Source organism: Perognathus longimembris, chromosome 11 (genome assembly GCF_023159225.1).
Source record: "Perognathus longimembris pacificus isolate PPM17 chromosome 11, ASM2315922v1, whole genome shotgun sequence".
Classification (NCBI taxonomy): Eukaryota; Metazoa; Chordata; class Mammalia; order Rodentia; family Heteromyidae; genus Perognathus; species Perognathus longimembris.
The window spans coordinates 23,234,659-23,260,741 of NC_063171.1; the positions used below are offsets into that span (position 1 = coordinate 23,234,659).

Consider the following 26,083-nt stretch of genomic DNA (forward strand, 5'->3'; position numbering starts at 1 on the left):
CTTGTTAGAGTGCAGGTTCCTATTCAGCGGGCTAGGGATAGAGCCTAGGACACTGCCCATCAGTAAGCACTCAGGTCCTGCTTTGGTCTAGGAACCTTACCACAAGAAACAGGGCTCGGGCTGGAATGTAGCTCAGTGGCAAAGCACTTGCCTAGCAAGTGCAACATCCTGGTTTCAATCCCCAGTACCAAAAACAGGAAAGACAAAAAAAAAGAAAAGAAAAAAAAAAGAAACAGGAAGTCAGAACACGTGGATTCAAATTCTGACTGTCCCATGTATTCTGTCTGTGACATAAGGACAGATAACTTCCATTGCTTTCCCATTCTGCCCATTTCATTCAGTAGAAAATGAGGACATAATTGCTTGAATGACTTCATAGAATGCCAGATTTCATTGCTGTCATAAGAAGAATGTGAGAAGCTGCAGGTAAAAACATCTGCACAAGAAGCCTACAGTGCAGGGCTTGGGGACCATTTGTGGATAACTGTGTATCCTTTCTGTGTTCATTGACTCCCTGTGGTGGCAGGCCCTGTCACATTGATTTGGATTTGCTCTGGGAGAAATGGGGAAAACACTGGAAAAGTTCTGAGCTTCAGTGTGGTGAAATCTAACTGGGCTTACAAAGGGACAGCTTGAGCTGGTAGAGAGCTGACTGTCAGGGATTCACACTGCTCTCCATGGTGGTATGTGGGGAGAGGGAAAGGTGGCTGTTGTTTTCTACTGTCCCTTCAAATATATTCAAAGGGGGTGAACTTGTTTCTTTTACTTTGATGAGCTTGTGGACAGAGCATGCTCTCTGAATCTCTCTCAGATAACAAAAGGGTTTAAGGTGCTTTCTATTTGAAAAGGTGATAGAGGATCTCAACTGACTTGGTCAGTTCTTCAGAATCCTTCTTGGCCATCTTTCCTTTCTGGGAGGAGGTAACAAGTTTGACAAGAAATGTACTCACTACCTTACGTATGTAACTGTAACCCCTCTGTACATCACCTGAACAACAAGAAAAAGGACAACCAAAACCCAAATATCATCAAACAAACAAACAAACAAAAAAGGCTACTGTGATTTGTTATCCAAACAGTATGTGCTTGTTGTAGGAATATTAGAAATTATCACTTAGTGCAAAGAATGTGGAAGATCACTGTTGAGAGTCTGGTGCCCGCTTTCCAAATCTCTTCGGTTCACACACACACACACACACACACACACACACACACACACATTACTATAATCTAATTTTATAATTTTCTTGTTTTGGTTGGTCATGGGGCTTGAACTCAGGGCTGGGGCACTGTCTCTAAGCTTTTATACTCAAGGCTAGTGCTTTACCACTTTGAACCACAGCTTCATTTCTGTTTTGGTGTTTTTTTGGGGGGGAGGGGTTAGTTGGAGATAACAGTCTCACAGACTTTTCTGCCTGGGTTGTCTTCAAACAATAATCCTCAGCTCTCCGTCTTCTAAGTAGCTACAATCCCAGGCATGAGCCACTAGCACCTGGCTAATTTTCTATTTTTTATTTAACATTCTGCTACCAACATCTCTTGATGTCATTAGTTATATTTCAACAGTCTATTTTTCATTCTTAGTAGAACATTATTTTATCATTGTGCCATTAATTCACAAACAAATTTACCTATATTGTTTCTAGTTTTTTGGTTTTGTTTTGTTTTGGAGGGCAAGGGCTTGAATTTAGAGCCTAGGAATTCTCTGTTAGCTGTTTTGCTCATGGCTAGTGCTCTACCACTGGAGGCACAGATCTAGCTTGTTTCCAGTTTGTAAATATAATCTATAAATAAGTGACTTTTTAGAGACTTTTAAACCTTTTTGTGGTGACATCTTGGCATGTATTTATCATCTTTTGGTGTGTCTTTTGAGGTATCTGATAGTGCCAGAATAGACTTCTTCGAGTTGCTTGTCTCTGCACAAGTTCATAGCCATTTAAAACAAAGTGCTTTTGGTCATCAGTTTTAAAAGCTGATATTGACAAAGAGACGAATCACCTTTGAAATAATAAGAGAGCATACTAGAAGCTCTAGAGACCCCCGGGGCAGCCAGAGCAGCAGCTCTGAGGATGCATGGGTAGAACATTTGCAGGGAGAGTCGTCTAGCCTTTGAGTCTAAGAGGGGTTGGTAGAGGCTGAGTCTGTAACGGTGGCTGAGCGCCCCTGGGGGCTGACCTGAGCCTGTGACCCGGCAGGAGGGCTGTTGTAAGAGAACATGTGCCGGTGCTCATGATAGTGATGGGAACAGAGAACACAGCATGACCTTCTCTTGGGCCCAGCCTTATCCTCTCTAATTGCTCCCAAATGACTCGTCCGTGAGTTCCTCTGGGGACACAGGAGTCAGGGCTTGGGACTGCAGCACCTGTGGTGAGTGGGCTGAGTGGAGCCATTTGCTCCTCACTCTGTCATCATTGGGCACTAAGGTCACATGTGTGAGGTGCCAGGGTCTAAAGACTCAGCCCTGTCCTCTTCAAACAGCAGTCCCCAGCCCACAGCACACTTGTGTTTCCTGTTGTTCAACCTCCAGAGCTCCACATTTGCCCTTTTCAAAACAACTGTTAGTTGTTGCTTATTTGTTTGTCACCACTAGGGATTGAACTCAGAACCTTGCACTTACTAGACAGGTGCTCTGCCACTTGAGCCAGGCCACCAGTCCTCATTTGTTTATTTTGCAATTTAAAGTAGAACAAAAAATGATTTTGTTGCAGGCCTTGTTATGACTGGAGTGTTATGACTGGAGTCAGCCAAGGTGTCAGGAAACTGGGGCTCCAAAGGAAGGCCTTCATATCAAGGAACGAGTCTGCCCTGTCGTTATTTATTTTTTCTATTTTATTGTTCTGGTACTTGGGTTGACCTGGAGCTTCCTGCTTTCCAAGCAAGTTCTCTATCACTTGTGCTAAATCTTCACCTTTTGTCTTCTCCCTCCCTCCCTCTCTCCCTCCCTCCCTCCCTCTCTCTCTCCCTCCCTCCCTGTCTCCTTCCCTGTCTCCTTCCCTCCCTCCCTCTCTCCTTCCTTCCATCTTTTTTTCTTCTTCATTTTCTTCCTTTCTTCTTTTTCCTCCTCCTTTGTCATTATTCTTTAGTTGGATGAAAAAGTTACCATTCAACAAATCAGCTTATGAATACAATCTCCTCCTCTTCTTTCTCCTCTTCCTTCTCCTCCTTCTCCCTCTTCCTCCTCCTCTTTTCTCAAGGTCTTTTTTTTAAGGTCTTGTTAACTTTGCTCAGGGTAGCCTCAGATTCACAATTCTGCCTCCGCTTTCTGAGTACCTGAAATTATAGTTGTGTATCACCAAGCCCAAAGGAGTTCTTTGTGTTTGTTGTTGTTGTTTTTAAATAGAATCCCCAGCTGTCAATCCTGGAGTCTCATCACATGCTCAATCCAAGTCCCCAGGAAGAGACTCATGGGGCCACATGGTCTTGGATTGCCCATCTCAGTCTAGTCCACTGGGTCTGAGGTGTGTCAAGGAGGGCAGTGTCATGTAGCACAGGAAAGTAGGGGCCTGGGCAGGAGAGATGTCTTCCAAGGGGCTATGTACTGAGGACAGAACTAGAAGAGACAAGGTTAATTATCACTCTGTTCCAAATGAAGTGACATTGAGACCTCCACAAAAAGAGTGAACTCATCAGCAAAGCTGGACAACAGTGTCACAGGGACAGCCACGGTGGCTCCTTGCATCCCTGAATCCCTCCCCAAGGGCACATGCAGCATCTGTTTGACAGCCAGGTAACTGGTCCCTTCACCACATATCTGTCTGTTGCCCCTGTGCTGGGTGATGGTGGCAGGGCAGGAAAACCTGGAGAAAGGTCCAGAGATGGGTGGCAGAGCCCACTGCCTCATCCTCAGACCTTGAGAACAGCTGTAACAGCTTTTGCACAAGGACAAAGCACCCAAAGAAGCTTCTCACAATAACCTTTCTAGTCCTTGAAACTGATGTTTTAGGTTGGGAGAAAACATCTCACCTTGTTGGCCAATTGGAGCATGAAACTCAATCGTACATGTGCATTTCCCAGCATGATGTTGGTTGAACATCTGGATAGTTGAGAAGCTATCGTAGGATCTCCCCAAGGCCTGCTCACTCCTGGAGGGGCCCATGTGTGAGGAGATCTCTGCTGCTACCCTGGGACTGCAGAAGCACAGGACTGGGTCAAGAAGGCTGATATGTGAATCTCACAAGCTGGGCATCAAGTCTGACATAGTGCATTTCCTGAGCACCTACCAAGTACAGGGCCCAACCTCCTGGCTGAGGAGGAGGAGGTGGAGGAGGTGGAGGAGAAAGAAGACAGAAGCCTTGCCTCTAGAGACACATACCCTCTGTGGAGAGGAGAAAAATCTGTGGATCACGAAGAATGAGGAAATGGGACATGTCTGCCATTGGGCAATGACTTAGTCACTGGGTGTCTGAGGAGTTGTGGGGAGACAGTGAAGAATAAGGTGAACAAAGGTGAGAATGTGGAAAGATGAAAGGTGTAGTGGGAATATCTATAGATAAGAATGGGGTAATTTGTCCAGAAACACACAATTATGTACAAAGGGTTGTAATGGGCACTGGAAGTTTGGTCACAGCTGGTTGGAGAAGAAATCAGTAGTCTTGGACAGACTGTCTGGCAATCGTTGCCACTTGGATTTCAGGCTGAGAAACTGCCAGGGCAGCGAGGAATGGGGTGGAAGCTGTTGCAAGTAATTCGAAGTCCAGATACCCATAGTAGAGTATACCTGGAGTGGGAAGGTGAGATGATGGACATTTGAAGTGTTATAAAGATTCCACAGGACTTCTGGGAAGGAGATGGGAAGTGGCACACTTGAAGGAGGAAATGGCACCCATGTCAGCAATAGAAAATGTTTCCTGCATCTGTACAACCATATACACATCACGTGGCAGAAGTATGGGCTCGTCAATGAATTTATGGAGCCTCTGCCCCCGAAGAGATACATTCTCTTCACTCATTCTCAACTCAGGTAGAAAAGCCTCAAGAGCCCACAAAGACCCTAAGGGCTAGAGCTCAGTTGTAGGATATAAGATCCATTGCTTATTGTGCCCAAGACCTTGTCTATGAGGGAAGTGGTGGTAGAGGAGGTGACAAGGATATGTAAAGGAACACAGGTGGAAGGATAATTCATTTCACTGGCAGCCCTTCTGCCCTGAAGGTACTTTTACCTAGTCTCAGAAATCCTCAAAACAACCCTATATTCTTTACCTCACATATGGTGTATACATACATGTACACATCTGAGGGAAGCTGGGAGGAGGCACAGAATAAGTGAAAAGAGGGTGAAAAAATACAGTGGAGGGGGCCCAACAGCTACAATGGACATTGATGAGAGAAAACTAAGCAACTCAAGGGCAGCTGGGGGAGGGAAGAAATGAGAGAAAAAGAAGGAACAGATTACACTAAGCAAAAGGAAAGAAATGTACATATCACCCAGCCTGGAAGGAATTGTTTTATTGTTGATAATCATAGAGTTCATAAACATTGTAGACTAGAATGACAATTTCCATCATTGGGAAAGTTTCAAAAAAATGATGAATGCAAGGGGGTCTTGAGGGGGGGAGGGAAGGTGGGGAAAATGCAGAAGGGGATGACAAGTATGACAAGAAATGTATTCACTAGCTTAAGTATGTAACTCTAACTACTCTGTATACCATCTTAAAAGAAATTCTCAAAACAGTCCTAAGGGCTCCAGGAGAGGTGCAGGGACCAGATGCTCAGGGTGGGCTCTGAGCCCCCAGGTCTCCTCCTGGATGTCTGGTCCAGGACACTAGCTAGGTGTGGACAGGCAGACAGATGGGCTGAAGAAAGCCCTGCTGGAGAAGGAAACCCAGCCTGTGTGCTCCAGCTGTCTGAAAGCTGAACAAGGACAAAGGCCCCTGTCCGGACATGGGGCAGAGAAAGAATCGTGGGGCACAGATGTGGAATCTATTTTGGGATTTGTTGAGTTAGATAGGCTAGTGTGGCTCCAGAGAGACAGGGAGCTCTAAGCCTGGATAAGAGGTCAGGCTTGAGTCCAAAGCTTGAGGTCACCTGCCAGAGACAATGAACTTGAGATCTGTTCAAGTTCATTCTTCTTCAGAGCAAGGTTGACATTGGCTCCTCTTAAACCAATTTCTATTCCCATCTCAGCCAGCTCATCTGGTAGGAATAATAAGCTGACAGATAAATGCTAATGAGTAAAGGAATAGTAGGAGAAATATTTCCAATTAATCAAGTTATGATTATGCACACCTAATTAAAAGAGAGAAAGTTAATTTTTTCCTGGGCAGGAAGGACAGGATCACACATTGGGTTTCAGGGTCACATGAGCTTTCTCTTGTGCTCCAAATGAGTTTTTCCCCCCATTAATTAATGAATGTAGATTTGGCCAGGAGGGTCTTCATTAATTTAGATTTGATCTTCTGATCTTTGAGGGTTGACACTGATTGAATGGTACATATTCATTCTGGGGCCAGTATGTTCATTCTGGGATCCCCAGAGTAGAGTAAAATAGACTTGAAATCTACCCTGGGTCTTCCAGAAGCAGAGCCTTAGAAAACAGCGAAGAAACATAGGGAAAACCTAGAGGAGGTTCATAGTGAAAATGTAGTCTCAATGTTCTTGTGCTTCCAAAATTACACATGTGGAAACCCAAGGGGATATGTTTTCAAGTGGGGCTTGGGGCAGTGATTATAGCTCCAGGCAGAGTTCTTGTGAATGGGGCCAGTTCCTTTTGGTTATTGTTTTTTGTTTTTGTTGCCAGTCCTGGGGCTTGAACTCAGGGCCTGAGCACTGTCCCTGGCTTCTTTTTGCTCAAGGCTAGCATGCTACCTCTTGAGCCACTGTGCCACTTCTGGCTTTTTCTATATATGTGGTGCTTGGGGAATCAGACTCGGGGCTTCATATATATGAGGCAAGGACTTTACCACTAGGCCATATTCCCAGCCCACTAGTTCCTTTTTGAGAGAGACCTGAGAGATCCCTTGCCCTTTCCACCATGGGAAGACAGAGAGGAGGCTCCCCATGAACCAAGAAATGGGCCCCCACTTGACAATCTTTGGTGCTTTCTTTTCTTTTTCTTTTATTGTTGTTGTTCATGGGGCTTGAACTCTGGGCCTGGGCGCCATCCTTGAGCTCACGGGGACCTTTCAGCCATGGCTGGCTTTGAACCGTGATCCTCAGATCTGAGTATCCTGAGTAGCTAGGAGTACAGGCATGAGCCACCAGTGCTTGGCTCTTTGGTGCTTTCTTCTTGTATTCTTTTTACCTTGTAGAACTGTGGGAAACAGGTTGTTTATAAGTCATTTAGTGCATTGTAATATTGTTATAGCAGCCCAAACTGGCCAGGAATGGTGCTCACACCTGTAATTACTTGGTAGATAGAAATAGGATCAAAGTTTGAGGCCAGCTTGGACAGAAATTTGTGAGATCTGTTCTCAAAGAACATGCTAGGCATGGTGGTACAGGCCCATAATCTTAAGATATGCAAGTGGCGGAGGTGACAGAATTGTAGTCAGAAGCCAATCTGGGCAGAGTGTGTGACTCAACCTGAAAAATAACCAAATACAAAGAACTTGAGGCATGGTTTAAGTGGTAGAACACTAAGTGCTTGGCCCTGAGTTCAAATCACTGCACTGTCAAAAAAGTTTAGGGCTCGGGGCTGGGGATATAGCCTAGTGGCAAGAGTGCCTGCCTCGGATACACGAGGCCCTAGGTTCGATTCCCCAGCACCACATATGCAGAAAACGGCCAGAAGCGGCGCTGTGGCTCAAGAGGCAGAGTGCTAGCCTTGAGCGGGAAGAAGCCAGGGACAGTGCTCAGGCCCTGAGCCCAAGGCCCAGGACTGGCCAAAAAAAAAAAAAAAAAAAAAAAAAGTTTAGGGCTGGCAAAACAGGAGTCAAGGGAGCCCCAAAATGCAAAAAAGGCTTGCTGACCAGGGTCAAAGCAGGGACTAATCAGAGAATGACTGCTAGGAAAGGATGAGTGAAAGGTTGGGCTGGCTTCCTTTGGAGAAAAGCAGGGCGGAGACCAGGAGTTCTGGATCATGCAAGAGAGGATGGAGAGCTGATACTTCTCAGTTCCATTTGCCATCAGTATGGAGAAAGCAGATACTTGCAGGTGCTACGGGCTGGGAAAGGTGTTAGACCACAGGGAAGATGCCCAGAGGGCACCTGGGAAATTGTTTTCATTTTATTCTAAAAAGTATAGGCAACTATCGGGGGAAAATGCAAGCTTTCACTAGTTCCCCCCCCCCCACCCCCAAGGCTGATACTTTACCACTTGAACTGTTGTAGGGAGTACAGCTGACTCCATCTTGATTAGGGAAACATGGTAGCAATTGTTAAAATGAAGTTAAATATTAGGTCAACCTGACCGCAAATTTCTGCTTCTGTAAATGGCTTGCTTAACTTGTTTGTTGCTTGCTCTACCCCTTGCGTCAACCCCCTACATTTATTCTATGCTTTTACCTTTATAAATTCCAGCTTGAGGACTGTTAGGGGTCATAGTGTCAGTGCCCAAATCTGCACTGTGTCCCTGGCTGGTCAGCCTGCTTTTTTATTGTAGTTTCAGCTCCCGAGTCCGTGCTGCATCCCTGGCCGATCAGTTCGCTTTTTACTTTCCCAATAAATCCATCTTTGCTTGAGACTGTCTCTGCGTGGTGGACTCTGGAGGGACCTGACTTTGAGTCCCACTTGGGGTACGTCCCCCAGACCTTGTAACAGAACCACAGTTCCACTCCCTGATTTTGCTGGCTAATTGGAGATAAACCATCCTTCTGACTTGTCTGCTTGGGCTGGTTTCAAACCAGTATGCTTAGAGCTCAGCTCCTGAGTAGCTAGGATTACAGGTGTGAGCATTTGTGCCAGGCATTATGTCTCAGTGTTTAAAGTCGTCTTTTAAACATGAAATAAGTGAACAGGAAGGAGATGTGCACAGTATCCATTGATATGTATCAAGCTACTTCAAAACTTTTTTTTTTGCCAGTCCTGGGGCTTGAACTCAGGGCCTGAGCACTGTCCCTGGATTTTTTGTGCTCAAGGCTAGCACTCTACCACTTGAGCCACAGTGCCACTTCCAGCTTTTTTCTATATATGTGGTGCTGAGGAATTGAACCCAGGGCTTCATGTATATGAGGCGAGCACTTTACCACTAGGCTATATTCCCAGCTACCACTTCAAAAGTTAGTAATATAAAGTAATTTATTATGTCACCATTTGTCCTGGGATTTGGGAGCAGCTAAGTGAGTCAACCTGGTCCAGTCAGTATATCAGCTGGGCGGTGATCATTTCTGGCTTGATTAGGGCTGGAGGATTCTAATATGGTGCCCTCAAATGGCTCTTGGAAGGCGTGGTCTCTGGTCATCAGGCATCAGCCTCTTCATGGGACTGCTTTGATGGCTTCACCACATGGTAGCTGGCTTCACCCAGATGGAAGCCATATGACTCAGAAGTAAACCACAACATGTCCTATTTATGAGTTCCCATGTCTAGCACACACTCAGAAGTTGGTGTGTGTGTGTGTGTGTGTGTGTGTGTGTGTACATGTGCACATGCTTTTGTTTTTTTCCTCAAAGCAAATGCTCTACCACTTTAGTCACAGCTCCACTTCCAAATTTCTTGGTAGTTAATTGAAGAAGAATCTCATGACTTCCCTGTCTGGGCTGGCTTTGAACCACAATCCTTAGATCTCATCTTCCTGAGTAGGTAGGATTACAGGTGTGAGCTACCAGGGAAGGAAAGAGTGAGACTACTTCGAAACTATCATCCACAAAACAGGGCAGCCTTCCCATGTTGGGAAGTCTGGTCCTTTGATGAGACAGGGTCTGAGAGGTCCACTGTGGTAGGCAGAATAATGTCCTCCCTAAACAGCTGGACTCTAATTCCCTGGACCTATGGCTATGTTATATTGCAGTAAGAATTTTAGGTTGCTAAGCAGCTGATCTTAAAATAGAAACATCATTCTGGATTAACCAGGTGGACTTCAGTGTATTCACAAATGCCCTTGAGAGTGGGAACGAGGCAGAACTCAGTGTCAGATTGGTGCAGTATATGTGGAAGACTTCACCGGCCATTTGTGGCTTTAAAGATGGAAGGGGGCCACCGGCCAAGGAATGCAGGCAGCCTACTGAGTCTGGGAAAAGCAAAGAAGCTGTTTCTCCTCAAGTCTCCAGAAAGAAAGTGGCCTTTCTTGATACCTGGGCATTAGTCCAGTGAGATGACCCATTTCTTATTGTCTTAAGCCATTAAAGTGTGGTAAACCCATTATAGTAACAATAGGAAATGAATACAGGGATAGACTCATTCACTTTTCCTCATTCCTCATCTATTTCTGTTCTCATTACAGGCTTATTATTATGCTACTTATATTTTACTGATGTATTTGTTGCCGCCTCTTTAAAATTATAAGCTTTCTGACAGCAAGGGTGATACTGTCCATGTTTTGTTTTTGTTGCTAGTCCTGGGGTGTGGACTCAGGGCCTGAGCACTGTCCTTGGCTTCTTTTTGCTCAAGGCTAGCACTCTACCTCTTGAACCACAGCGCCACGTGCAGCCCTTTTCTGTTTATGTGGTGCTGAGGAATCGAACCCAGGGCTTCAGGCATGCTAAGGAAGCACTCTACCACTAGGCCATATTCCCAGCCCCGGTGATACTGTCTTTTGGTTTTTGTTCTTAAAACATTTATCTGAAGTACAAAACACATTGTTCATTACTCTGTGTTGTGGTTTGGATATGAAGTGTCTCCACATAAAGATTGGAGGGTTGGTTCCCCAGCTGGTGGTGCTATTTTGGGAGGTTCTAGAAACAGCCTACCTGAAGATAAGTCCCTGATGTGTGTTGGGGTGGGGGCTGTAACTTATCCCGGGATTTTTCTATCTCTCTGCTTCCTATGGCTATGGAGTAAGGGAGCCACGGCTGCTACATTCTTCTGCCACCATGATGGTTCCACACAAGCGCAAAGGGCCCATTAAGTAATCATGGACTGATTTCTCTGAAACTAAGAGCTAAAATGAATCTTTCCTCTCTTACATTGTCTCAGTTTTGGCTAGAGCTACATTAAATTAACTTGTATGCCACGTCACTTTTAGATGGTCTAAACGTAAAAGCAGTCAACTTAGGAAAGAAGTGAAACAGAGCTGGTGTGAAATAAATATGATATACCATCAATTCTTCCTCCGTCAGACTAAAATCAAAGATTCACACCCATGGCAGGATAGTTTATTGAAATACTATTAACTATGTCTTTCTTGTGATTTCAAATCAGTAGCCAGCTTCATTTCCTTAGGGTAGGGACTTCTAGCTGGATCAGTGGGAGATTGGTGGCCACTGGCTCATCTCCAACTTGGAAAAGCCTAAGGCCTTTGGAGAGTTATGGCTCCTTTGGGGTGGAGAGAGGGAGGGGAAGTCTTTTAGGGGTAAGGAAGATGGATCCTCAGAACCAAAGAAGCACCCCGCCCCCCCCCCCCAGCCTTATGATTAGCCGGGATCTGCATCCTGTTTGGTGATAAGCCCTCCCAGGGGAGGAGGGCAAGTTAGACCCGAGACTTGAAAGTTCTCTGAATTCTCCATGAAGCCCAGGCCCTGCACACAGTTCAGTAGTGGATAATGTGAAGAAATTGGGCAGAATAGTGGGTAATCTCGCCTGAGACCACACAAAATGGCACCCCATGTCTTCAGGGGCCTCCCAGGGCCTTAAGGGATGTTGTAAAACCAAATGGGAGGGGTAGAGAAGGATATGTATGTTGGGGGAGAAAACCCTAGGATAACCAAGATGGAATGTCTCCATACTAGTCAGAAGAGGAAGAGAGGCTGGAATCAGAAATACTCTGATTTTGAAGGACAAAAGGCAATAGTCCACATTTTGGACTAGTATTCAAACTAGTGACACTCTTTGGCTTTAATGGAAGATGTTTAATGTATGGGGAGGTCTGGGCAGGGCTGGTATTTAAGAAGGCAACAGGTCCTTCACTGTGCTGCTTTGGGAGAGGGGAAGAGGATGAAGTAGAGCTGCTGGTAGGTTCTGTGGCTGAGCTAGGTTGGAAGCACATACTCCATCTCATCAGGGTTGAGGTACAGGTAAATCAGAAGGCAGCTCCAGATGCCAAGGGTGAAAAGGGCGCCCAGACGGGGTGTGAAAGGTTCTTGCTAGGTGGGGAGAAAGGCAGGAACCTGAGGCCAAGTCAGCTCTGTTGCTGGGGGTGGGGGACCCCCTCCCCACCCAGGGCAGCAACCTTAGGCTTGGCCTCCCAAGTCCTCCTTCCTGGAGCCACATTCTCTATGACTGGGCAGTTGTACCGCGTGGCAGAGTCACTTGTGGTCCCTACTTCCTAAATAACCACACATAGGGGAGCTTTGCTGTACAGGCCGCTAGAGCACAGAGGCCCATGGGAAAAACAAAGACACCCAACTGGGAGATCTTGTACGGATCTACCTACCCCTGATTGTAGTTGGTCTTTAGAGCACACAACAAACATTTCTCCTGCAGAGGACAGAAACGGCACAAGAAAGATCATTTTCCCCTGGTCCAAGATGGCCAGCCTGCTGGACCCCTCATCGAGCCTCGCTATAGGAAAGGACAGAATAATACAGTGGAACTTGGGAGCAGGCAAATCCAGGGTTGACCTACATGATCATGCTTAGGAAGCTCCACCATCTAGAAGGCAAGGTGGGTAAGGAAGGCTCCAGACTAGGGAGGCATCCCAGGGCCAGCAGTGGGTGGCACCAGCCACCTTCAAGAACAGAGGTTGAAAGAAGAGGAGCCCAGGGCTCAGCACCAGGCCTGGCTGGGTTCAGGGCTACACTTACACAGCAGCTCTTGCACTGATGGGGTGAATCCAGTGGGTCCTTTTTGGGTTTTGGGGATGCCATCATCTTGCGAAGAGTCATTGGGGCTCTTTCTTCCATCTTCCTGTGCCTGTGCTGAGAGTCTACATCAATGATTCCTGTCATCCCGAGTTCCTGGTGTTCTTTGGCTCTTCTTTGGAGGGTTCTAGTGGTTAGGGAGGGACCAAGAGTTGGGGAAAACAGAAGACTTTGAGCCATTAGAGTCACAAGTCTTTGGAGAATCTGAGTGTCCCCCGCACCCAGAGGAAGTTGGCAGAGTGAATGGAGGAGATACTTGAGGAATGAGGGGAGAGGGGGGTAGCTGCTACTTACAGCTTGTTGTTTTTCTGTATATTTATTAAGACATCCATCTTTTCATCCATATCCTTTTGCATTTCCTTCAAGAGAAAATGCTCAGTTTTCTTTTTCAAATTTTTGTTATTCTAAATAATCTTGTGTTGATTTTTAAAAAAACATTTATACTGGCTTTTCTAATTATGCTCATGAATTATATTAGGAGTAGAATCTTAATCTCAACAAGTTTTATCTTTCTAGTGACGTTTACCTAGGAGTCCGTCCCACTTTTGTACAAATTTGCACTCTATTCCTACTTTAAGAGCATTTCCATCTTGTTTTAAAATTAATTAATGCCAGTACTGCAGTTTGAATTCAGGGCTTCAGTGTTGTCCCTTAGCTTTTATTCCTGCTCAAGGCTGGCACTCTTCCACTTGAGTCACTCCCCTTCCCCCATACCTACACACACACACACACACACACACACACACACACACACACACACACACCTCATCTTTCTGCTTGGAGATGAGTGTCTTTTGCATTTTGTGGTTTTGAACCACAATCCTCAGCTCTCAGCTTCTTGAGTAGCTAGGATTACAAGTGTCAGCCACTAACACCCAACCAACATAACTCTTTTTTAAAAACTCCCTTTCTTTGTAATGGAAACTATTATTTTTGCCAGTCCTGGGGCTTGAACTCAGGGCCTGAGCACTGTCCCTGGCTTCTTTTTGCTCAAGGCTAGTACTCTACCTCTTGAGCCACGGCGCCACTTCTGGCCTTTTCTGTTTATGTGGTGCTGAGGAATGGAACCCAGGGCTTCATGCATGTTACACAAGCACTCTACCACTAGGCCATATTCCCAGCCCCTAAAACCCCTTTTTATATATTTAAATATTTAAGTTTGTGATTTCCATTATATACTGAACAATAAATACTACTGATAACATCTTATTGGTTTTTATTTTTTAAAATCACTTTATAGACTCTTTTCTGTTTACAGGGCTAACTGGCTTGTGTTTTTCTCACATTGTTAAAGCAATGTTCTTAATATCATTATATAATCCTTTCCTTCTCCCTGATACTTTTTATTTAAATTTTTAGAGAATTCTCTAGAAGTGCACTGAGCATGCACTGGAGTCACCTGGGAATATGTGAATGCTGCTGATGTCTGGACCTCATCTCTGAAGTTCTACCTTACTGTTTGGGGCTGTAGCCTGCATGTAGGGGTAGGGGCTCTCTGTTGAATATGAAGTCTGTTGGCCCCAAACAACTATCGTCCTAATCTTAGTCTTCTGAGTAGGTAGGATTCCAGATGTGAGCCACTGGTAGCCAGCTTGATTGTACGGCTTTTATTTCTTTTTTAAATTTCATTATTGTCAAAGTTATGTACAGACGGGTTAGAGATTCATATGTAAGGCAGTGAGTACATTTCTTATCCAACTTGTTACCTCCTCCCTCATTTTCCCCCTGCCTCCCCATCCCAACTGTGTGGCTTTTCAATCTTCACAAGGGGTTTTCTTCCCTGGCAGAGAAGCTGTTCTCTTTAGTACTATAGATTACCCACTCAGGTACCTCTATTTGTCTTGTGACAAATCAGTTTGTACCACCCTGGTTTGATAACTGTGGCTTTGTCACTGAAAATTAACTATTTGGTAAGGCTAGAGACTCTTTAAGCCATTGAAATAAAAAAAATAAACATAATTTTATTATTGTTAAGGTGTACAAAAGGGGTTATTATTTTATAAGTCTGATAATGAGTACAACTCTTTTTGGACAATGTTACCTCTTCCTTCGCTTTCCCCCAATAACTCTTTAAAATTTTATAGTGAATGCTTATTTCTGTTTCTGTGTCAGTAGTTCTCAAACTTTCAGCTGAAGAACTTGGCCAAAGTACAAGGGCCCACCCTAGACCAACAGAAATATAGGCTGCATTTCCTTGCTACTATCACAAGTGATTCTGAAACACTGGAGTTTGTGAACCTCTCTTCTAAATTCCAGATTATCCTCCCAGTGTGAGGTGTATGCACGTGTGTGCGAATGAGTTTGTGTGTGTGCATACCAGTTGTTGAAATTGAGCTCAGGGGGCCTGGGTGCTGTCCCTGAGATTTTTTGCCCAGGCTAGTACTCTACCACTTGAGCCATAGCTCTACTTCCAACTTTTTGGAAATTTATTGGAAATTCCTATTTCCAATGAATTCTCATATGCTTTCCTACGTAAGTTAGCCTTGAATTGTAATCCTCATATCTCAGCCTCTTGAGTAGTTAGGATTGCAGGCATGAGCCACCTGTGCCTGGCTTTTTTTCCTCTTTCTTTCTTTAGTCCAAAAGAATCCTATAGGCCCTTCAATTTGTTTAGTTTGTTTTATTTTCAACTTGCAGAAAGTTCTAAGGCTTAGCGGAAAACTCACTTTCTAAGGATGCTTCTGTTAGGTTTCCTGAGTCACTACCCCCTGATTACTGACAGCCTGCGATTTAGCTGGCAGTGGCGTGGGGATTTCCTCCTGGGCCATAAGCACCTGGAGAGCAAGGTCTGCCATCTCTTTACCATTCAGCATGGTACCCTGGCCCACGGAAGGCAGGAAGGAAAAGCTTACCTTCATAATTTCGACAAATTCTTGAAGTTTATCAAAATCCTTGTCCATTATATCCTTAATCTAATGAGGAAGGAAGAGCACAGGGTATGTGTGTTACTAGGGTCAGTTTTGGGATCTTGGAAGCATTTTAAGCCAAGGACTCTACTAACAATGTCCTGCAAAGGCCACTACCTTTCCAAGAAGTCACTAAGGGGACCAAGCACACCAGCCATCAAGTCATTCCCACCGGCCCCGGCATGGCTTAGACACAGCCACTGCAAGGCCTATGGGTGAGGCGGGTGCAGAGAGACAGATTGTTCAGTGATGCCTTCTTGCTTGGGGATTCCCTTGTTCTCTGAGTGGCCGGAGGCAGCTACAACTCAGAGACAAGGGAGTTCTTGCTATGCAGGTCACTCATGGGAGGTGAGTAAGGAGAGTGCTCTGACTTACCTGCCCCCCACCCTGCATTCTAAGTCAGCCCCTCCCTCAGTGCTATCATTGAAGTTACACCATCCCACCCTTAACATTAAGATCAAGTCACTCGAAAACTAGACCTAAGCAGCACACAATAAAAACAACAAAAATACCTAAGCTGCCTGCCCAATACTTAAAAGAGGTCGAGGCTGAATTTAGTTTGATTGCAATTCCTGATTTTCTTCACTACTCAAAGTTATAAACAAACAAAAATAAATTAACTTTGTAGTACTGGAGATTGAATCCAGACCTAGAGCTTGCTCAGCAAGCATTCTACTGTTTAAATCACACTTTTAGTCTTCTAGACGTTTCTTTCTTTTCATTTTACTTTCAGAGAGATTAACTTTGCCTGGGTTGCCTTTGACCTGGGATCCCTGTCTCCACCTCCTAAAATGCTGGGATTACAGGTGTGTGCCACCACTCCTAGGGCATTTTTCTTGAGCTCTGCTTTCCCTCCATGTTATTCAAGCCTTGTCCAATTACCTGTTTAATCTCCTCCATTTTTTCTTTGAGTTCTTCCCTCACCTCCCTGAGTTCGTTCTGAGGAAATAAAGTGAGAGAGAGAAGGAGTAAAGAAATATTTTGGATGGTGTGGGGGACTGTTAAAGGAAAGGGTGTGGAACAGAACATGGCCATAAGAACAAAGAGATAGCTCCATGAATAGGGAAGAAAGAATGCTGTTAAGACACAGGGACCAGGGGACCTGCAGACATAATGGGCTTCGTGATGGGAAAGCAGAGGAGCAGACTATCACTTCTTTAGAAGTCAGGCCCCTTAAGCCCACCCTGAACCTAGAAATCAGACAAGTCCAAATTACAGGACATTTAGTAAAACAAATAATCTGTAATCCTCAAAAATGTCAGTGCCCTAAAAGACAAGAACTGTTCCTAATTATAGGAAAAGAAAGTGACGCGTGATCACAGATTAGCTCCTGAGCCAGAATTTTTTAAAAAGTGTTTGTTGTGAAAAACAATGAGGCAATTGTGAAGTGAGAATAAGGATCCAGATGAGTATGGTTGGCCGATTTCCTGATTTTGATCATTGCACTGTGGGTATGTTAAGAGAATGCTGGGGTTGTTTTTTTTTTTTTAAGGAAATAAATGCACACTGAAAATTTGGAGAAGTCTTACATCAAATGGTCCAGAAAATAACACAGTCATCCCTTGGTACCCACAGAGAATGGCTTCCATGGCTCTACCCCATGAAGGGCAGTGGAAGGGGAGGCCCAGAAGGGGAGAAGCAGTCTGATGCTGGCCCAGTAATAGCCCACTGCTCCTCTGTGTCTGGGGTGGGGAGTGGGGCTGTTCCAGGACACTGCAGCAGGTGCCCAAAGCAGCAATTAACTCCTGCCATTACATCATGTCACATTTACATATGACCTGTACATAAACTTTCATCTTTTCCCCCTAGTGTTTCCTATTTGAGGTTAGTTGAAGATGTGGAGCCCAAAAATACAAAGGGCTGTGTGTGCATGTAAGTGGGGGAGGGGTTGGGGAGGATAAAGCAACCACAACAAAATGGTAAGTAGCATTTGGAAAATGTGGGTGCAGGTCATATTAGAATTCATTGTACCACTTTTTGTCCCTTTTTGGTAAGTCTGCAATTGTTTCAAAATAAAATGTTAAACAAAAAAAGACCCAGAGAGGATGAAGTTACGGCACCACAGGTGCCAGCGGGTTTGTTCCCTGGAAGCTGTGCTGCCCACCCACACTTCACAGGACTTTGGGGTCCCCAACTCCTGGGCTTCCTCACTGACCTTCAGCTCCTGCGTCATCCCCGTCTTGGTGAATAGACTCTCCTGTTTAGTTACTTTGCAATTATATGTCTGAGGCTTGAGGAAGAAACACAGAACATTGGAAATTACAGATGTGGGCTGGGGTTGCAGGGCAGGGAAACTCACCCGAGTTTCTGGAGACGGGACACAGAGATGAAGCTGGTGGCCCCACCTAGGCCCAAGTCCCCTCTCTGCTCCTCCTCCCCGAGTCTATCTTGTTCCACTTCCCTCCTGGTCCACTGAGCCGCTGTTCTTTCTGCCCCTTGCCCTGCCAAGCTCGTGTCTCCTCCGGGCTCTGGGTGCTGCCTCCTCTGTCCTGCCAGCAGCTGCTCATCCAGAGCTCTCTAAAGAACCTCTTTCCCAGCCACCCCACACAAATCAGCCATCTTTCCTGTCTCTCCGCCTCTGCTGTGCTCTTTGCACAGCTGGGAACACAGCTGCGTGTTCCTGGGATGCCCATCTGATGGGCTACTTGTGTGAAGGTCTTCTGGAGAAACTTGTCTCTCATGGTGACTTCCAACACCTAGGCCAGGCACTGGTTGCCAGGAACAGTGAATCACCTAACTCCAAGTCACCTCACCACCCATGTCAGGCCTGGATGCCCTATATAGGTCCTCAAATATTTGGCCTGACCCTGGCTTGTTTCAGGCAAACTGCCTTGCAATTCTTGTTCTACAAAACAAGAGAGGAGGCTGGGCCTTAGTCTGTCAGGAACTGGGACTGAGGGAAGTAACACCTGGTCCTTGCCAAGAGACTCTCCCTGACACTGAACCTGCCCTGGCTCACATGGTCCCCCGATCTGCTTCCTGGAAGCTCAGCTCTTCTAATGAGCATGCGCTTGCCTATTCAGCAGGCAGAAAACGCTTTGGGGGGCAACCTCCTAGAGACAGTTTCTAGAGTAGAGGCCTTGGGGATACACCCAGGTTTCTTTTTGTTTAGTTATTTTTCTGATAGGTTCTTGTATTTTTTTTTAAACCCGGGCTGATCTGGACGACGATCGTCCTACCTCTACCTCTTATGTAGCTGAGATTACAGGCACAAACCAACACAACCAGCTTGTTTTGTGGAGATGCAGGTCTAATTTTTTGCCCCAGTTCACCTTGAACCACAGTCCTGCCATTACAGTCTTGAGCCACCTCACCCAGACTACACCCAGCTTCTAACCTCAGCTCTCTTTTCTTCTAGCTGAGCCAAGTTGGGGGAGTTATTTACTACCTCTGAGCCTTCATTTCCTCATGTGTAAGGTGGAGGGAATAATTATTTTTCTGATAAGGTTATTTTTGAGCCTTAGACTTGCTGGTGAGATTTGGTCTAGCCCAGGGATTAGGGGCTGTGAGTTGTTAGGAGGACAGAGTATTACAGTGAGGGAGAGAGCAGAGGCTCCCTGCTCCCACCTCATGCCTTGAACCCAAAAGCCAGGCATGAATCCCATACCCACTTTAAGCTGAGCAGCTACTTTGTGCTCAGAACAGGAAAGAACAGCTGGATGGGCCAGAGTATGTGTCTTCCTCACCAGTCTCCACTCAGTAGGAGGTCAGAGTCCCCCATAGCACCACGCCCTCCCCATTTACCATTCTTTTCTTCAATTCTGCCCTCTTGGCTGACATGATGAAAGAGGCCAGGGTGTTCTTTACCTTCCCAACCACCCCACAACAACCTCCCGGGGACCAGCCACTGTCTTACGCAACTTACAGGCTGAGGTGAGGGAGGGTGACTACCTCTGCGGGGCGGAATCGCTGAGGTCACAGTGGGCCAGGCCTCACAATGCAGGCCCCACAGCTTGGGCCCCACTGCCTTGCCACGGAGATGAGAGGCTCTGACCAGGTCTCAAGGTCACAGTCCTTCCTGCAGGAGCAGAAGCTGTTCACCTGGGGGCCTAGACTTCATTTCTCTATGTGTTCTTTAGGAACTGTAAGGTTCCTTTGATCTGTGGTTCAGTTCTCAAAGATCCATCAGCCACAGGGTAGCAGGGCCCTTTCTCCACTTGTTCCCATAGACCCTTGATAGTGCTGAGCAGAGAATCATGGTAAAAATGACTGACTCCACTGTAATAGCTCTGTGATATGACAGGCAGCACTTTCTCTTTCCCTCTTGCTTGGCTTAGGCTCCTTTCAGACCTGCAGTGACCTTCACTTAGTGGGGCAGTTGTTCAGTAAGCTGCTTTCCAGTTCAGCACGATGTGAGCTCAGTGGCCCTATGTATTAGGCAGTGGGTCTAAAAGAAGGTCTCAGTGTGAAACTGCCTCATAAAGAAATAAGTGAGCTGGGTATCAGTGGCTTATACCTATAATCCTAGCTAGCTACTCAGGAAGTTGAGATCTGAAGATCATGGTTTGAAATAAGCCCAGACAGGACAGCATACGAGAATCATCTCCAGTTAACCAGCCAAAACCCCAAGTGGTACAGTGGCTCAAGTGTAGGGTGCTGGCCCTGAGTGACAAAGCTAAGGAACAGCACTAGGACAATTCCTAGCACTAGCACACACAGAAAGAAAGAGAAAGGAAAGAAAGAGGAAAAAGGAAACAGAAAGAATGGATGGAAGAAAGAAAGTAATATATACATGTATACACACACTTATGATTTATCATGTGGACAGAAATCTAATCAGAGTGTTTACCTTCTCCCAGTATTTACCATTCATTTCCCAAACATATCACTGTTGTTATATCTTTCAGAAATGCTGTGGTGAGCTATGTACATATGATCATATAAGACAAGGATAAGCAAAAACAACTCCAAGAGTAGGACACAGGAGGACTCTATTATTGACATTACATTTAAAGTTCTAGGTGAATCTCCTTTGGCATACACTACATGGTTACTGTATATGATTTTGGTACACTGGGTATTGTATATATGCCTACCTGATCTAAGGAAGGGAAAGAAAAATGAGGGTGTAAGATATCACAAGATATGTACTCACTGCCTTATTATGTAACTGTACCCCTTTTGCACAACACCTTGTCAACAAAATTTAATTAATAAAAGAAATGCTGTGGTGAATCTGAGGGAGTGAGTCTCATTATTCTGGAAGGTTCTGCAGCCTTTGGAGGACTAAGTTGAAGCAGCTCTGCAGTGCTAGACATTGTTTAGTACCATTTTGTTATGGCAATGCCATTTTTACCTGGAGAATGCCAGATCTGCTTTTCCTAACCCCATTTCACAGTACAAGGCATGTGTGAAAACCAGGGCAAAGATAAGGTTCATAAGTATTCTATCAGGGTTTGGGGAGACGGGTGTCCACAACAGAGAGGAAGAGGCACCTGTGGGGTGTTCAAATCAGTAGTTCAACTTCCTTTTCTTTACAAAGCTTCTAGGTTTTCAGTTTTATAAGGGTAATGTTGGGGATAATTTTTTTGATTGACTTATTGCCTTATTTTTTTTTTAAAGAGAGGAAGATCTTGGTGCTAGTGGCTCATGCATGTAATCCTTGCTGCTCAGGAGGCTCATGGTTTAAAGCCAGCCCATGCAGGAAAGTCCGTGAGACTCTTATCTCCAATTAACCACCAGAAAACTGGGAGCAGAGCTGTGGCTCAAAGTGGTAGAATTCTAGCCTTGAGCAGAAAAGCTCAGGGACAGTGCCCAGGCCTTGAGTTCAAGTGCCACAACTGAACAAAATAGAAAGAGAAGGGGCAGGGAGGGAGAGGAAAAGAAGGTGAGTAGGGTAGGGAGAACCAACCTCAGTTGGTAAAACAAAGAGCATAGTGACATCAGTGAATATTTGGGAGTTATACACAGACAGTATATAAATAAATGTGTAATGTATAAAGTTTACCTGAATGTGCAACTGTGAACTCATTTTATTGGTAACTGTTGCAGAAGTGCATCTTGCACATGCCATTTTGGGGATCATTTTTTTTTGTTGTTGTTGGAGAAATGTTTAAAATGGACTCAGGCCTCTGAATTTGGCATCTTATGAATCCAGGGCTATAAATTTCAGGCTCAGTCACTACGCATGTGGAAGCTCAGAGAACAGGGGAAAAAAATCCTGTGGCCAAGAGACCTATTTGACCACCGAGCCTCAATATTCTAAAGCCCTTTGATTATGGCAGAATGTGTCCTAAGCACCCAGAACCTTGATAATGTGGTCTCCAACCAACCTCAAATCAACATGGGTCAATATAGATGCACTGCACGATCAACTTTCTGGCACCCTGGCACTTCATATCCTGACTCATTGACAGAGGGGCCTGTGTTTCCTAGCTCTTGGGGAGCTCTTCATATACACTTAAGAGCTTTCACTACTCCAGAGGTGGAAATCAGGAAGATTGTGGCAAGGCCAGGCAAAGATTAGCAAAACTCCATCTCAATAAGCCAGGCATGGTGGCCCAGGCCTGTCATACCAGCCATGGCAGGAAGCCTAAATAGGAGGATCATAGTTCAAGTCTGCCTGGGAAAAAGTGAGACACTTAAAACAAGAACTAACGCGAAACAGGGTCAAGGAGTAGTGCAGATTGCTTGGCTGGTAAGCAAATTCAAACACCAAGGCTGCCACCAAATACACAACCAAAAAAGATACTTTATTTGATTGACTTCGGTGTTGTCTTCTTTGATTTTAGATAGCTTTATTCTCTGCAGCAGCAGATACCCTTTTTCATAGACACTGGTTACTATGCAATTTCTGATCATTTCTACAAGTAATGTAGCTAGCTTTTAAATTGATTTTTATATTCTTTTTATTACTTGGTTTATTTTGTTATTGTTTCTGTGAGAAAGCTATATGTAGTTGCTGTCGTATGAACTCCTTATACTTCCATTTCAGGAACAGATTATTGTCAACCTCTAGTGAAGTCACGTCAAATGTGCTGTGGCTTTTCTCCTCTGCATATTCACTATAACAAGCACCTGCTTGCCAGGCCTCTCCAGACCCCACAGACCCATTGCTATTCCCACAACCCATCAGAGCAAGACTGGCCGGCTGTGTGAGAGAATGCAAGGGCGCTGTCCTCCCGAGTGTGGCTTCCAGGCTCTTTCGCTTTATTTTTCATCATAACTGAGACCCACAGCAAGAAGGGCAACTAGTTTCCTTTTGCCTTTCTCAGCCCTTCTGCTGGAAGGCTGGCCACAGGTGCTGTCCTTGCCTTTTATTTCCTCCTTGCCACCTCTGACCTCTTCAAACTCCCATTTGTCATGAAAATGATAAGACTGTGATACCATCCTTTTGACCTTGAGACAATCTCTATCTTGGGAGCAGCTCTTGTCACTACTGGTCACATTCCTGTACTGACCCCCCCCCCCCAAACAAAACCAAAAAACCCCAAACCAACCAAAATACCCAAAACACATCTGAGTGCAAAGGATGCTGGGAAATGTAATCAAGCTTCTTCCACTAAGAGAAAATAGCTTTATGGAGGTAGCCAACTTCTGCTCCATTTTCTAATGCATTCCATCTCACTTTAACAACTGTCATAGTAAGTCTGATTTGGGATTCTTTTGTTTTGTAGTGTAAAAGAAAGGTAACTTTCAAAAGCTTCCCAAAAGGAAATCTATACCGTGATTAAATGTCTGCCAAATGTGAACTGGAACACCTAGGGTAAAGATTGGGTACTTTTTTGTTACCTGACTGGACAATGAGCCAGGATGTTGAGACAAAGATTGTATTAACAGTCCAATTTGACCAAGGCTTTAGAGTACCACAGTTCCAGGCTATTCCATACCCATTCGGCTGCAAAGGGCCTTGCAAACCAAACTCTTCACCACAGGAGTCTCCTCCACGGCAGCCACTAGAATATGGGGGCTGTTGTGAATAGCTCCAGCCCAACTGCTCCCCCAAAACTACTTCCTTAGGGAGGGGAAGTGGGGGTGTGCTCTGCTGTTAGCCTCTTGGGTTCTTTCACAAACATACTCTCCAAAGTGTGGGCCCCAGCATTGAGCTCCATTCCTTTTCCTCAGCCTGTGGCCCAGGCCTCCTCTTTCCAGGCTCCTGCTCCCCAGCCTGTTTGCCCAGCTTAGCTAACGCTAAATTGTAGGCAGAGGCTACACAGGACAGCTTCCTTTTGGCAGGATGGGATAGCTCAGGTATAAAGAGACACTTAAACTGTTCCACTGGGGCCTGGGACCTCTGGTGCTTTCCTACTGGTCTTGTAAAAGATTGGTTCCCATGGGTGAATGCTTTGTGAACTAGGAACCATTCCTGCCCTCAAGAAACTCAATCTAGAGGAGGGAAAGAGAAATGCATGTGGAATTTCCACCTGGAATGCTGAGTGGGGCCCTTGGGGTGGGGTGGGGGACTGCCTTGCCCCTCACTGCACTTCTGGGTAGGTATCTCTCAGGGTTTAATGGCACCTTTTGTTCAAGGGACTTGCAAAGAAGCCTGGGAAAAATGACAAGACAAAAAGGTGACTGGTACTGTTTTCTGTCCTCACAGGCCCTGGCACAACAGGGTCTGACCACTGGGATGCAGTCATCTCAGGACACCACCACACAGGAGAATATTGGGCAGGACATTATTGTTACTGATTGAGTCACATTTTCCTTCCATCTTTTCCTTTTTCCCATTCAGACAAAGCTGTAGTTCTCTTAGGGATAGCTGAGGTAGAGCACAGAAAAAGTCTTTTAGGTTTTTTGTTTGTTCTTGTTTTTTTTAAAGACTGGGCCTTGGAGAGAGCAGACTCTGGGCATAAACAGGACACAGGGATTTGTTTCCCCAGAGGAGGGAAGTGCCTCATTCTCCAGTGTGTGTGTTTACATGGGACCTGGAGCCTAGAATGATGAAGGGTTCATATCACTAGAGCACAACTTGTGGGGCCATCTTCTTCCTGCTTCGTAGTTTTCTGTGACCTGTGCTTGAATCATGGCCCCATTACATTACTTTCTACCATATAGTCTTTTTTCTTTCTTTCTTTTTCGTGACACTGGGGTTTGAACTCAGGCCTTACTTGTTTGGCAAGTGCTCTATTCCTCTGGCCATGCATCCAATCTTTTTGTTTTGTTTGAATATATATATATATATTTTTTTTTCAGATAAATTATCATGCTTTTGTCTCTGCCAACCTCAAACCAAGATCTTCCTACACTCCCATCCTGAGCATTAGGAATTACAGGTGTGTACCATAGCACCTGGCCCATGTAGTCTTAAGCAAGTTATTTCACCTCTCTGAGCCATAACTTTCCCCCTGTACAAAGGGGCCAGTGTCACAGTCTTCCTGGTGAGGGTGCAGTGAGGGTGGGCAGGATTGTGCAGCACGGCCTGGCCCATGCACGCTTTTCTTCTCCATCCCCAGCCCTGTTCCCTCTCCTCCTCTCCTCCTCTAGCCCTTCTGGCCTCCAGAACTCCACTCCACTCACTTGGTTCTCTTCCATCCCACCCTCTCCTTTATCAGCAGCAGCCCCAAAGATGGTCTCCTCCCTGCCCTTCTCTACATAGTATTTGTCTGATCCCTGTTGCCTTGCAACAAGTTGCAAAGAGATTTTTTTTTTCTGCTTTACTCAAGCTGAATCCCCAGCACCACCTGCAGTGAGTAGCCAGCAGCAGGTATCAGTGAGTATTTGCTTAGTAAAATCCATCAGTGTGGACAACAAAAGTGAGGAGAATAAATCCAAGAAAGAAATGACCAGAAGACCAGGTACAGCCTCTGTCAAGCCTGAGAACTTTCCACCCAAAGGCTGCTAGCTCTGAGGGTTTTGTCCTGTGCCACAGCCATGCTGTCAAGGCAGCTGTTGCTATGTCTCTGCTCAACAGGTAAGACCACACCTGGGCCTGGGGGAGGGCACGCAGCCCAGAGCAGCTCTCCTCTGAGCTTCTCAAGACCCAAGATGGAGTGAGACAAAATGGACAGAAGTGAACATTTTACAAGCATTGTTCCAAGGGTGGGGAGGAAAGGAGGTAAGCATGAGGTTCTCTCTCCCTTCGTGTTGCCTTTGGGCCTCCTGGGCCCTGAGCTGCTCATGGATCTAGGAGGGGGGGCAGGCCCAGAACCAGTGTACTGACTGAAGGTCAAGTGAAAAGTGGTAAAAAAAAAAAAACCAGGGCTTAACTTCACTGGGCTTACGTCTAGGGGTGCTGAAAGATGTTCATCCAGATAAATCACAAAGATCAAGTGTAGTAAGGGAGGTCAAGGTGTCCAGGCGCCCTGGGAAGGGGACTGCTGATCAGGTGGGAGGGCTTTCCTGGGAAGGGAGGTTCAGGCTGGGCTGAACAGTTAGGAATAGCCCATGGCAGGGTGTGGGACAA

General features: G+C 45.5%; 1 protein-coding gene across 1 annotated transcript; it reads right to left on the minus strand.

Annotated features, from left to right (window-relative positions):
- Positions 1 to 12,051: 12,051 nt before the first annotated feature.
- On the minus strand, positions 12,052 to 25,108 carry Tex35 (testis expressed 35). Its single transcript, XM_048358177.1, has 8 exons — positions 24,962 to 25,108; positions 17,894 to 17,968; positions 16,621 to 16,677; positions 15,685 to 15,744; positions 13,127 to 13,191; positions 12,776 to 12,959; positions 12,406 to 12,449; positions 12,052 to 12,115 (listed from the first exon to the last, which is right to left on the minus strand). The coding sequence occupies exons 1-8, from the start codon at positions 25,106 to 25,108 to the stop codon at positions 12,052 to 12,054; spliced, it is 696 nt and encodes a 231-aa protein (XP_048214134.1).
- Positions 25,109 to 26,083: the final 975 nt, after the last annotated feature.

Excerpts from the sequence above, each read along its gene's own strand:
- Tex35 (XM_048358177.1), bottom strand. The coding sequence starts at position 25,108 with ATGGGCCAGGCCGTGCTGCACAATCCTGCCCACCCTCACTGCACCCTC. Across the intron at positions 17,969-24,961 it reads TACATGGGCCAGGTGCTATG|CCTCAGACATATAATTGCAA; the intron begins GTACACACCTGT and ends TTCTTCCTCAAG. Across the intron at positions 13,192-15,684 it reads AATTTGTCGAAATTATGAAG|GAAATGCAAAAGGATATGGA; the intron begins GTAAGCTTTTCC and ends TTTCTCTTGAAG.